Source organism: Anguilla anguilla, chromosome 14, assembly GCF_013347855.1.
Source record: "Anguilla anguilla isolate fAngAng1 chromosome 14, fAngAng1.pri, whole genome shotgun sequence".
NCBI classification, from domain to species: domain Eukaryota; kingdom Metazoa; phylum Chordata; class Actinopteri; order Anguilliformes; family Anguillidae; genus Anguilla; species Anguilla anguilla.
In genome coordinates this window covers 21,225,758-21,239,558 of record NC_049214.1, presented here as the reverse complement: position 1 = coordinate 21,239,558, position 13,801 = coordinate 21,225,758, and the positions used below count along the sequence as shown (strand labels likewise).

At 45.7% G+C, this 13,801-nt stretch overlaps 1 protein-coding gene across 7 annotated transcripts in view; it reads right to left on the bottom strand.

Moving 5' to 3' along the window:
- LOC118212409 (WD repeat-containing protein 7) overlaps nt 1–13,801 on the bottom strand; it is a 161,564-nt gene that overhangs the window by 58,032 nt on the left and 89,731 nt on the right. For all 7 annotated transcript variants that reach the window (XM_035390244.1, XM_035390245.1, XM_035390246.1 and 4 more), the window contains one exon: nt 5,189–5,413. In XM_035390244.1, coding sequence (XP_035246135.1) covers nt 5,189–5,413 — 225 coding nt within the window. The remainder of the gene's footprint in view (nt 1–5,188; nt 5,414–13,801) is intronic.

Here is a 13,801-nt window from a genome sequence, read left to right as displayed (position 1 = left end):
ACCACGTTATTCAACCCCAAGGCCACACATGCTGAAACTGGCGACCTAAAATTTGGTGGAATAGTCTGGAAAACTTTCAGCAAGCGCAAAATACAGTTTACTCCCTCATTGACACAAAGTGGCCCAAACGGCCTTGACTCATCAGAAGCCATGCTTGAGCTCATCGAACATCACAGGCCCCCATGTAACAAGGCTCGTTTCATTTCAATTTCAGAAACGGTATGAATTTACCGTGGCAACCAGGTTGAACTGTCCCCAGTGCCCTGCTGTGGTAACCTTGCGACACCAGTGCAAAAAAAAGCAATCAGTCTCAGATTAAAGGACTGGTGAGTTCAGGCAATTAATTCAGGCCCCCAAGAACTACAAGAACCAAGTGAATTTGCTTAACCCACACTTTCTATCCACCATGTGGTACTGGGCGGAAGGATACAGACATACAGGAAATGCAGCAACAAGTAAGGAAGTATGGCATCGTGAACAAGCAACGCTGAGGGCTTGGTAACCATATGGTCACAATATTGAAAATTCAAACTTGAAAATGCAATAGAATAAATGTTGAAGTGCACATTCTCAGCTTTTAAGGGAAGTTTACATAACCTTGCAGAAGGACACAAGTGACTCTCGTAAGATATCACATTCAAGAGTCCAGTTCTCTGGTCAGTACAGCAAATGCTAGCTTTCTGTGCTTGTTTCTTGAGTTACAGGTGCTGGATAGCTATGTGCTTTAGCACTGTGCTCCTTGCATGGTTATGATGGTGGTCTTTATTGAACGGGAAAATAACGAGCAAAAAAGAATGGAATTTAAGTAACCAATTTGTGAGGCAGATGCTATAACTGGCATTTCAAGAGCTGAAATACCTCATCAAATAGCCTACATTTATCCTTTATATATCAGTATGTTAAATATTTTAACCTTCATTTGCAACACATTAACATTTCATCTAGTTTTGGTCCCACTGCACCTCGGCAAATCGAGCTCAGACATGGCGAGATCTCACAGACCACCGCTGGCTTGAATTGTTATGGGAAAATGAACCAGGAAAGTCATTCCACTTTAATTGAGCAAGTCTGTGAGAACAAAGCAAAGAGCGCAAGATAAAAGCAGTCTTTCATGCAACTTTGTCCAGGTTTCCAATCGCCTTGAATTTTATCCTGTTTTCTTCTCCGCTCGCACTCTCAGTTCACGAGAGCCGTCAGTCCTATTTCCAAACTGGGAAGTCAGAGGTGACTGGCTGACGGATGGCACCCCTCCCCCCTTCCCAGAGGCCCCTCTGTGCTCCCGCTCTGGAGGGAGGACCTGCCTCCCGCAAGTGGGGAAGGCAGCGGAGTGAGCAGAGGGACGCAATCACCTCCATCATCTTAGACGGCTCCTAATGCTCTCTTCTGACATCCCGGTACATAATCACATTTCAGAGGGGAGGTCCCGCGCGCCGCTAGGAGGCTGCCCAGAATCCCTCAACATCCTCGTTAGCCCGCAATGTAATTCCTGCCCCGAGGCTTGTCCAGGGCAATTAAGCCAAGCCAGTTACTCATCACAGAGAGAGAGAGAGAGAGAGAGGGACAGAGAGAGAGAGAGGGAGAGAGAGAGAGAGAGAGAGGGAGGGAGAGAGGGACAGAGAGAGAGAGAGAGAGAGAGAGAGAGAGAGAGAGGGAGAGAGAGAGAGAGAGAGAGAGAGAGAGAGAGAGAGAGGGACAGAGAGAGAGAGAGGGAGAGAGAGAGAGAGAGAGGGAGAATTTGAATTTGAGAAAGGGGAGGGGTAAACACGCACAGTCGTAATGGAGCAGTGGCCTGCTCTCAGCTGTTCACAAAAAGCCAGTGAGGTACAGCAGACACCCAACTGCTGACACGTACGAGGCCAAACTAAATTATTCTCTGACAGCTGGGCGGCTGCTGTTTAATTAAAGGCTACTTGAGATCAAATAAAGCCTGAATGGAGGTATAATTAGTTCTTGCTTACATGCCTTCATCTGGATATCAGAGTGCAGCTGTGCTAAAAGGCTAATGATAGAAAGTAAAGACAGAGCGCTCATCATATTAGCATGACGCTAATAGTGTGCCTCTTCGTCGTTCAGGTGGACAGCAATGAAAAAACCCAGCTCAACGGTAACTCCGTATCACAGCTGCTAAACACACATATTGCGTGAAATAACAGTTCTGACAGTGTCAATGGTATGTAAGATATGAACGGTGAATAACAGAATCACTTTTGACGACATATTCTGTCACCACCAGGGAGAGTGCGAAACATTATCATGGCTTTTATATTAGTTATATAAATTCCTCTTCTATATTCTGCATACAAATTCTGAGGGTACAATGCTGTTGTTATGCCCCTCTCCTTGCTTAGTGCATGGTCACATGACTTCAAAAAGCCAGAAAGATATTACCTTACACACTTGATAAAACCTGGTCCCCAGGGATCAGAAATATATTATTGTGTGGCTAGATTATTTATTGGCTCTGAGAAATACAGATTCCACTCTTAGAGGATTTTGTTGCAGGGCCACACTGAACACACGCTGAGAACAGAGAGCCAATCACATCGATTATCTATGGCGCGCAGAGAACAGTGAGCCAATCACATCGATTGTCAATGGGACGCGGAGAACAGTGAGCCAATCACATCGATTATCTATGGCAGACTCCAGGCATGGGCGGCAGATGCATCGATTATTGAGGTCTGGCTCCTTAGACCGGGTGCGTCTCCGCAGAAGAACGGAGCAAGGAGTTTTAGTGAGTCACTGCAACCAGAAAACAGCACATGCTGCATCCACTTCAGGACGTGAATGTATTTCTGAGAACTGGTCCGCACGAGGTTAAGGAAGAACATGAAACACCGTTACCTTGGTGAATATTGCAGGCGGCTCCAGTGAGTTCTCCAGCGGGCTGAACTTGAGGGGCTTTTACAGTTTAATGAACTCCTCAAAACCTTCCATAAAAAACCTCACCCTCAACGTGAAACAAACTAGAAAATTCAGTGTGCTTACAATTCTAATGCAGCTTGTGAATACTTCATCTCACCACATATACAGCGTCCGTCTCCTGCATCCACAATGCCTGCTGTTACTCTGTTCCCCCGCGTTTGGGACAGCTAATCTATTTTCAGTGGGTTAGACAGGACAGGCCTAACAATGTGGACAGTGCACAAATTAGAATGCACGATTAGGATTTGATTGGCTGTTAGCAATACCTTCACAAAAAGGCTGAACCACAGAAGGTCTCCACCGACAGTCCTGTTATAAATGTACCAAATCCTTCTATCTGAACAGTAATTACCAACTGTACTTTACATCTGCAAACCAACATACATTCGTCATATAGCTTGGAGCTACACAGCTACAATATGGACTCCTGTCAAAACAGTTCAATATTATGCATATATATTTCAAATGCATTCACATGTTGTTGAAGTCAGCTACATGCGATTGTGCACTTGTAAAAAATCTAAATAAAAAATGCAACCAGCTGCCACTAATTGTACGTCATACAAAATATAGTAGTTGCTCAACATATAGTAGTTGCAAACATATTAAAAGTACACAAGCACACACGGAACTCATCATTTCTATTGGAAAATAAATGCATTTTTTTTTTCATTTATTCACTTTCTTCCTCCCTTGTTTCATTCCTTATTTCTTTCAATGAACGTTGTCTCTGGCCTTAGAAACACAATGACAGTGCCGTCCAGGCCCGAGATGTTCTCGGAGCAGGCAGTGCAGTGTGGAGGTCACACCTCCACCCCCCCCCCGCCCCACACACACCCCACCCCACCCCTGCTCCACCCTGCTGGGTTATCAGCCTCTGCAGGCCCTCCAGGGCCCCCCCATCTATGACTGATCCCTGTTCAGAAGGGCAGTCTGCTTTGCAAAGCATGAAACCAGAAAGTCATCTCCAGCCACGGGACACACTCGGGCTAACCCCAGGCCCACCCCAGGCCCACCCATCCTCCACACCCAAGGGCTAAGGCTAACACCCAGCACAGCGCAAAAGCATACATGCTATTCTTATGAGGGAGAACAAATGTTAATATGACACGGTTTCTGATGAACATCTAGCATCTGTGTATCATCTGGTGTGCCGGAACTCTTCCTCCAGCTGATGGGGCCTTTTATACAGTAAGAACATTTCAATAGACAGGACAAAGAACCTCAGAGCCTTTTTTTTTTGTTTGTGTTTTTTTTGCCGATAGCTCTCTGTGATAAACATATCAGATATTAAACATAATAGATATCATATAGACTTGTTTTTGGTTTGACTGCCCAGAGATCTCCTTTCCAGGCTCCTTCTGAGATTATATGAAACCCTGTATTGTGCACGCCTACCTTTCCAGCACATTGTGTGGAGGAACAGGAAATTTGGTACAAGGTCATCAACATGGAAACTGGGAAAGACCAGGCTGCCTCGGAAAAACGCATGTAAACGTTCTGACAGACTGACCGAAAATGAGAAAAGGTCTGTCAGGAAGTTAGGGGTTTTCAAACCGCGCGACAAATGGAAAACAGGTAGATTACGTTCCTCAAACTCCCTGGCCCGCGTTATGGATTTATGGGTAAAATATAAGGCCATGAGAAGAGAATGGTCGATGCACCCGCTCCCAGATTCTCCGTCTCAGAGCCAAAAGCAGGGTCTCCGCATCGCACAAGGTCGGAGGCAGCAAGCAGACATGAAGCGCATTTCGTCTGCATCCTTCGTGAGAAGCACCTCACCTATTTATCACCTATCATCCCAGTGTTTTACCATTTAGTGTGAACCACCGACAGTTCATAGAGGCAGGAGCTAATTCAGTATCAATATTTCCACATAAGTCTGGAATGTATGCAAATAAATGCACATGGAGACACTGGGATGTAGCTTGGTGATAATAATAATAATAATAATAATAATAACAAACAGTAAATACTATATTTGCGTCTATATGAAAATACTTCCAATAAATCTGAAATTCTCAGACATTAAGGGTTTGAATTTCTTAACCACCGCCTACCCCCCCATTCCATCCCCCACTCCCCATCAAAAAAAGAAGGGCAAACATTGCAACTCAATACACTGCAATTCAGTTCTTCTGAAGCCAAAAATCTTTAAGGCAGCACAGAAGGGGATCGATAGTGACACGGAGCCCGTTTTCTGGGAAGCCGGAGAGGGGAGCGCGGCCAGAGTTTCCCAGCCGGCTGGGGGGGGTTCACTCACAGGTGTGTCTGGCCAGGGAGTAGTTGGACCCCCCGGTGGTGAGCCCGAAGCCGTCGGGGGCCTGGGCGGAGGCGCGGGCGCGGGACGGCAGCTTCGGGGGCTCGATCTCAGCCCCGAACTCAGCGCCGATGACCCCCAGCAGCACGATGGCGGTGGCCTGCTTGCGCCGCTCCTCGTAGGAGTTGGAGATCTTCTTGGCGTTGGGCGGCAGGTTGGACAGACATCCTGGAGACGGAGGGAGGGGGGAGAGCGGGAGGAGAGCAGGAGGAGAGCGTTAGAAACCAGCCTTCGCTGCTCTGACACTGAGGCCAGACTCTTTCGGGACATTCTTATAACCTCCAGGGGATGTCCACCTTCAGCCAGGAGCTCAACCCTTTACCCTTTTACTTTCAACCAGTTTCATCTTAACTAACCATCGAACATTTGATATGAAGGCTGCAAAAACACATTAAAAGATGAATACAAAGAGAAGAAGAGTGAAGCCCTGGTGCGGTAATGAGACTGTAAGCATGTATCAGCAACTACAATAAATATTAGCATATGTAGCATAGAGAATATAGAATATTAGTGTGCAAACGCGGACAATGGGAAGGTGTGTGTGTGTGTGTGTTTGTGTGAGAGAGAGAGATAGCGAGAGAGAGAGAGAAAGAAAGAGAGACAGAGAGAAAAAAGCAAGCATAAACATCACAAAAATACATAAATTGGCAGATTGTCAATCCTCAATCCATATTTTGAAGCATCTTAAATCCCTTAAAAATGAAATTAATAAGTTATATTAATAGATTACTATTATTTTTGTCAGGTGAATTATTACCCATAAAATAATCAAAAGGGGCCTGTGCAATATCTACTGTAGTCAATAATCCAATTATCAATACGTGCATTTGAGAACAGTTCTACAGTGTGCTTCATTCTAAGATTCTTTTGCAATTTTATCATTTGAAAGATTTTTCCATCCTTCATGATGAAGACACGTCCAAGGTGTTCATACCGCTTTATACACTAATATAAACTAGCGTGATTTATAAAGCAGTCTCCTAGATTGTGTATTTTTTTTAAAAAGAAAGCAGTGTTAAGACAGCTACCACAACGATCACTAAACACAACCAGATTGATATGATTTAAATTGCATACAAACGCACAATCCGACAAATGAACATACACACTACTAATTAACTAATTATCAAACAAACACACTAATTCTTACATCATATTTTGCTTCCTGAAACAAAGTATTGCAGCGTTGTACCAAACAGCAGTGTGCTGCAGTGAGCCTCCTTACTGTACCTCTCGCCTGCTGAACACCTGCTTAACACACAGAGGAACACCGCAGCCTTCCCCAGTGACCATGACAACGGCCCTCCCCTGAAAGGGCCTCTCGGCGGTCAGGGCCATGTGGAAAGGGCTGTGAGCGCGGGTGTGCACGGTCAGAGGGGCCCGCCTTTAATGGCCGTGCCCCCCTCGCACAATGAGGGGCCTCTCTTTCGGAAGTGAGGGGGGTGCTGGGCTATTGTCCGGGAGGGGCCGTACCCCATGAGTCTCCACAAGGACAAGAGTGGACCTCCCTGCTACACCTGTTCCAGCAGAGACTGGCAGACACGCGCATTGTACAACACCGTGTGAAACACACTCAGACAGCGCACAAACACACATACACATACACTCACTGGCTCAATACCCTGCTCACACACAAACACACACATACACACAAACACAGACACGCAGACAGACACAGACATACAACTAACACACATTTGTGCGCACACACACAAATAATAAGCATGTATACTAACATACGCACGCACAGGCACACATACACTCATGCATGTGCACATACGCACTCACGCTGATATATCCACTATATTCTGTGGGAACAAAGGCCCAGATAAGGCTGCGCCAGGCTGTGCGCTGTGAACTGACCGCTTGGTCACCTGACCTCTGCAGATAGCCTCACTGGCCACAGCCCCCCCCCCCCCCCCCCCGCTTAATCCCTCTGTGGGGAGGGGGGGCGGCAGAGGGAGGGGCCCGGGTGACATTCCCAGATCAAGATGAATGGGCGGCAGCGGGTGCCTGGGAGATTGTTTTAAAGCGCTGGGGCCGGCCGCTCCCCCTGCTTGGATGAGCACGGCCCGGTTATGGATTTGAGCCCTAATGTGGCCGAGCAGGCGCTGTGAGGAGCCAGCGGGACAGCTGCAGGAGTGGGGCAGCGCGGGGGTCCTGATCGATACCCTCCCAGGCTCCTCTCTGCCCCGCCGGCCCGGAGCAGAGCCGACCGGGGCCATGTGCGCCTTTCCTGTAGGAAACCCAACACCGGGGTGAGGGGGGCGGGGGGGGGGCACTACCAGGATGATGCTGCTGCAGGGGAGGGGGGTGGGGGCTGTGTCATTGGGAGAGAAGGTGATGCAAGCGGCCCCAAATTCCTTTCCCTACCCTCAATGCGCAAATCAGACTGGCTGACGAAAACCATAATTTCATAAGGACTCTCCTATTTCATCCAGACTATCAGGATGTCGTGTGGGGAGTCTGCTTTTGTTGTTTAGTGTGTGTGTGTGTGTGTGTGTGTTTCAGTTGAGGAGTCATATTTCAGCGAACATTACGAATTATATCATCAAGTACCGTAAACTGCACAATACTCCACTGCATACATATACTGTAGTCCAAACACAGCAGAATAGCTTTAAAAAAAACAGCCTGTGTGCTTTCAGTTAATTTAATGCAAGAACACATTTGCTGTTGGACATCTAAAAGATTATCGGGGAAAAAAAACTGACAATATAAATATATGAATTTAATGTTATAAAAATGATCTTTAAGATAACATATTTTCTTCTATATTTATTACATAGCAAACAAAGCTAATTCCAGGGCCTCATTCAAGGCTGTCTTTTTTCAATATTTCACTTTCATTAACATTATGCACCCATTAGTAAATCATCACAAAATAAATAATTGCAAACTTCATTATGATGAGCCCGTGAGCCAAGGCAATTTCACAGTCTGAACACTCGTTTATGACTATCGGAATAATTCAGCTTAGCCGAAGCCCGTATCCATGGTAACAGACAGTGCCATTTTCAAATCATAAATGCAAGCAATTAACAATGACTAAAAAAAAGTGTTTAAATAATTACTGAAATTCAATGCATTTGTATTGCTGTCCTAAAAGCACTTTTCAGGAACGTGGAACCTGAACGTAGTCTCTACTGACACGTGGGAAATTCATCAATTTAACAAAATGGCCGCCACACACATCAGCCTCGATTATGCACTTTAATTTCCCCCATGGAACCAGGCGATTATTATACAGATAGAGTGAAGAATTCTGACCAGTGCACCTTAGTTACACCCCTAAACAAGGGAGTGACACGGGAGGGTAAATGACCACTAAGTACCAGTCTTTCATACAAAAAGCTGCACCTCCTACTGTATAGTGTCCCCATTATAACTGGTGCACTGGATTCCTTTAACGGCCCAAAGGGACGAGCAAAAGAGCACCCCCTACTGACCAACCAACACCCAACACGGCAGCACAAATGTAGTTTCACCAGATCCATATTTGGTTCCTTCATCCCCGGTACTGTACGCACACCACTGGCTCATTTTAATTGCGCCCAAACGCGGCGAAGCCATCCTGCCTCAGCCGCGTTATCCGTCTCCCCGCGTCCGTCAGGCGGAGACAGAAGTTCATACATCACTCGGAGCGATGCATCCGAATGAACTCTTAAAGACAAGGGAGAGCGGCCGAGGGAAGAAAGAGAAAACTAATAACGGAGGGAGCAGAAATCCCTCCCTCTGCAGTTTCAGCGGCCCGCCGAGGCCCCGCCGTTCCTCGCGCCGGGCCGCCGGCGTTTAATCATCGCTAAAGGCTGACACACAGATCCATTCTCCTGACAAGACAGTTGATTACCCAATCAGGGGGCGAAAATTAATAATCCCAAATAACTGGCCGGAGAGGGGGGGGGGGGGGGGGGGGAGACTGCCGCATCACACCCTCTCCAAAACACCGCTGGCTCCAGACGGGCTTCCTCACCCGCTCGCATCGCTCTGAGGAGCGGCCCGCCCTGCGTGCGGCGCTGGGAAGCAGCGCACCAACTCTCCCGCACACGACAATCACTTTCAGTTTTGATTCATATGAAACTCATCAGGCCGGCTTAATGAGCACTTATTGACTGCTCATGCACAGGCCATTAGGGTCGACGACCTGTAATTAAAAGCAATGATAAGAACTTGACATGTTTGTGTCAAGTACGCACATTAATGACAATATATTGTGTTTCTCTCCTAATGAGAACTTAAAAAGAGCTACAGCAAGCAGTTTTATCACGCGTATCATATGAGAAAACTGAGATGTGATCCAGCTAATACTTAGTAACACATATGTATTAAACCGAAGGGTATTTTTGTAGTTGTGCTCACCCACATGGTTTAAAGGGAAATTCTAGAGGACATTAAAGTCTTATGGTCCTCTTTTTGCAGACCAACTCCACTTTGGAGCTTCATCTGGACACGATATAAAGAAAAGAACTGACCACTGCCTGGACAAATCAGAGCCTTAGCAAGCCCGGGGCTGCCACACTCTGATATGACAAGTGCACAATGGCCTGCTTCTGCTGCACAGGCAAAACTCACAGATTTGGCTAGCTGCTGCCCTGTGTCAGTGAGGACACAGCGTTCCTCTGTAGATTTCTGTTTTTCTTCTTTTTTTTTTGCTCTGCAGTTGTCATTTTCATTTTCCTTCATTTTATTCCAACTACATCTAACCCACGGAGGAAATATTCTGCCCATCTGCCCAGAAAAACAACCCATTACATGGTACACAGGATCTCAAGATACATGGTGCATTATTGAGAATTGTGATATCTTCAAAAAATCTGCTGTTATGTCTATGTTGCAGCTCAATTCCATAAGTTAACATTCCAGCCTCCCTTCACTTTTCTCTGTCTTGGCTTGCAGTGGTCTATCCTGGCACTGATGTTGACCACAGAAATGAAAATGGCAGCAGAAACGCTTCGCTCGAGTATGTAAAACACTGCTGTTCAGATACCTTCTTTGAGAGCACCTTAAGTGGTCAAATGCCTCTGTGATCTGCAGCAGCCTAAACAAACTGAAAAACGCATATGCAAAGAACTTGCTTGAAAACACTTTGTAGGTATTTCGTTTATCTGACTACACTGATGTACACTGATGTAACTGCAGTAATGCCTGTTGGGGGGGGGGGGGGATTATGTGGAGGGGATTTTTAAAAAGGGAAAGGTGCATCACCATTGGCATTAGCAATTTCACTGCATTTACATAAGAGCCTCTTTAACCGGCTTTCAGAGCTTGGAGTCATTTGGCTTTGGTCTGAGCCATACATAACTGGATTAGGGATTTCTAATTCATTCATAAGGTTAGCCTACAACCCAGTTTAACTGAATTAGACTGCACCGAGGAGGCAACTTTTGAAGTTTCAAACTTTTAGAAACCTGCTCTACCCTTCATTTTAAGAGCTGTAAACCTCTCTCTAACATACAATAAAATATGAATCCCTGTTTGGGCCTTTTTTCTTAAAACTTGCCATTTTAAGGTCAGACATCAATAATTATGAAACGCAGATATTACAAATATTGATCACTATAAAAAACTGGGCAACTTAACACAATTTTTTTCTGAAGTATGAGATTCCTTTCAAAAATGTTCCTGTTAATTGTTAATGTATTGTTTGTTTGTTTTGTTTGTAAATTGGACACGCACTCATAGACACACACACACACACACACACACACACACACACATCAGGACAGTGGAGTTGGAATACAGAACATACAATTGGTCGGTACAATATTTAGTTAGATTTGGTGAAACCACCATACTATCGATTCCAGTGATATGAAACACACATTTTTAACAAGTAATGTAGACTGCAGCAAGACGTGACATAAATCATATGTTTTACACTGTTCGGAATCCTTTTGTAGAGAGGTATATATTGAGAAAAACATTTCATAACAACACAAGACAAGTCAGGAACAAAAAGGATAAAACTAAATAAATTGAAACCCATAAAAACCTTAATTATAAGGAGGTATAACCCAGCAGCAACAGGTATATAAACATGAATCATAAAGTGTAAAAAATAAAGAATGTAATCTTCACAAGGAAATAGAAAACCAAGGTATGGAACAAACTACCATACGGACAGCAATATTTCCATGTAGCCAGTACATTAGGCAACTGTATCTGCAGGCTGTCATATTTCAATGGAAAACCCACATTGTGTCATCTGAGAAAAAGAAGCCAAGTAAGGGAAATACTAAAAATACTTAAGATATACTACGACTAAAACTAACTACTACAACTATAACAATAATAATAATCATCATCATCATCACCACCATCACCATCAATAATAATATTGCCACTGCTATTACATGCCAGTGCTACAACAACTACGTTTTCTAGAATTATTTATATCAACAGAATATTCTGAACTCATTATCAGGAAAACATTCTGTCATTTTCTGTTTGTCTGAAAAACCTACATGGATAAAATGCAAAGTGTTGAGTAACTGATAATAAAACACCACTTCAACAAGCCTGATTTTCCTTAGTCTGGACAAGGTTATTTACAGTTCTTATGCGTTTTCTTTGTCCAATAGTTGGTGGAATTTTCACAGGTTGAACCTGGCAACCTAAAGACTCACAAACTGCACGCTTAGCACCCATGTGTCACACCTATCAGACACATTTATGGGCAACAGTGCTCTAAACCGACACTCAAGTTAACAAATCAAATGCTGTTAGCACACATTGGACACTTTGCATAGAGGTAATGTTCCTCTCTGCAGTCAATGCTAATTTTTCAATTAAGCACTTAGTTGTCACCAGATCAGTGTTGCAAGGCCAGATGCATGACAAACAAGTGAGGCTACTCCATCTTCATCAGAGAGCGCAGTTTGACCTGACTCTGTGGCCATAATACAGGCCACTGACGAGCCAGGGGACATTCATTTAAGCCCGCTCCTAACAAGTGGCCTTTCCTGCTGAATACGGTGCACCCGAGCCAAAGTATCATGGCTACTATGAACTCAGCGGTGCCCTCGCAGCCAAAGACGCAATGCGAGGGGAAGATTTCCGCCCAAACCATGACATCAGGCCCGACTCTGACGGACAGGAGCGCAGCGCATCGATCACCCGCCTGACCAATCAGAACAGGAAGTGCGTGGGCCGAAAAGCCTTTAAATAAACAAGCAGCCCACGGGGAGGGCCCTAACAGCGTAACTGCAGGGTAAAGCCCACCGTCCTCACAACCGTCCTCCCCCACCTCCAAACTCCCAGCCGGAGGTGTTCTAAGCCAATAGCACGTTCAGACCCGATCCGATGAAATCAATAGCGAGCCGTTCCATTCAAGGTGAAGCTAAATAAACCTGTCTGGGGGGTATGAGAAACGGGCCGGGCGGCGCGGGAGAGGCGGCGGCGCTCCTCTGCGCGGGTCCTGTCATTAAAGAGTAATTAAGCGCCGTCGCTAGCCCCCGGGCGGCGGACTGTCGCACGCACGCACCGGCGTGGGACTGCTCCCGGGCCACCCCGCCCGCTCCCGCTCCCTGGCACCGCGGCCCCGCTCTCAGTCGCCCGCCTGTCGTTTATTTCCGCCCGCCCTTTTTTTTTTTTTTCTTTTTTTTTACGGTAAGCCGATTAGGACCGGCGTTTCCGCAGGTTTGCCGAGATCAGCACCTGCAAATCCGCGCGCTTCTCCCAAAGTGGCCGCCCCTGCATCTTATTAACTGGCGGGACTGTATCGGACTTACCCCCCCCCCCTCCTCGGGTATCACTCGCCAGCCAGTGCGTCTCCGCTGCCCCCACCCCCCCTCCACGCCCCCCCCCCCTCTCAGATAAGCCAATTACCCGGCGGGCCTCCCCAGCACAGCAGCGGCCCTACTGCCTCCGCTCAGGCCCCGGCCTACTCCCTCCCCGCCCAAACCCAATTTCGCCGCGCTAAGCTGGTTACGCCGTGCCAGTGACCTAATCCCAGAGCAGGCGCTGCAGCGCCCGACGCCGCCATTAAGTCGATTCGCGCAAAACACTCAGGAGATGAGTGTCGTGAAGTCACCACTTTATTCATCAAATCGCGCAATAACTTATTTAGATGTGATTCCTCGCAGTTTCAGGCAATTGAAGCTCAGCATTCTCTCATAATAAGCTGGCTCTCACTCTGAAAGCGCATGTCAGCTCGAACGGCTCTAGGAAATAATAAAGACTACGGTCGTCTATTAGAGTCATGCAGTTCTTCAAGCAAATACTAAATTGGTTTGTTCGCAAGGAGGATGAGTCCATGGCATAATAGCTATTCAATACATATAGTGATACATGAGCTATATTTTTTTAAAAGGAGCTTAATACTTTACATTCTGTAATTGATAGTGTTTATATTGTGAGATTCAATATGTAATATGATTCAAATCATTGCTATTTGATACTAGCAATATAACTAATTTAGAACAAAAATTCTGTCAATTTCAAAATTAATTGATTTACACCTGGAATGACTATTTAAAAAAAGACTATGTAAGGCTAATTTAGTATCTAATTTATGCAATGTATAGTATAAGAGGAGAAAAGGCATAAGCTGTATTT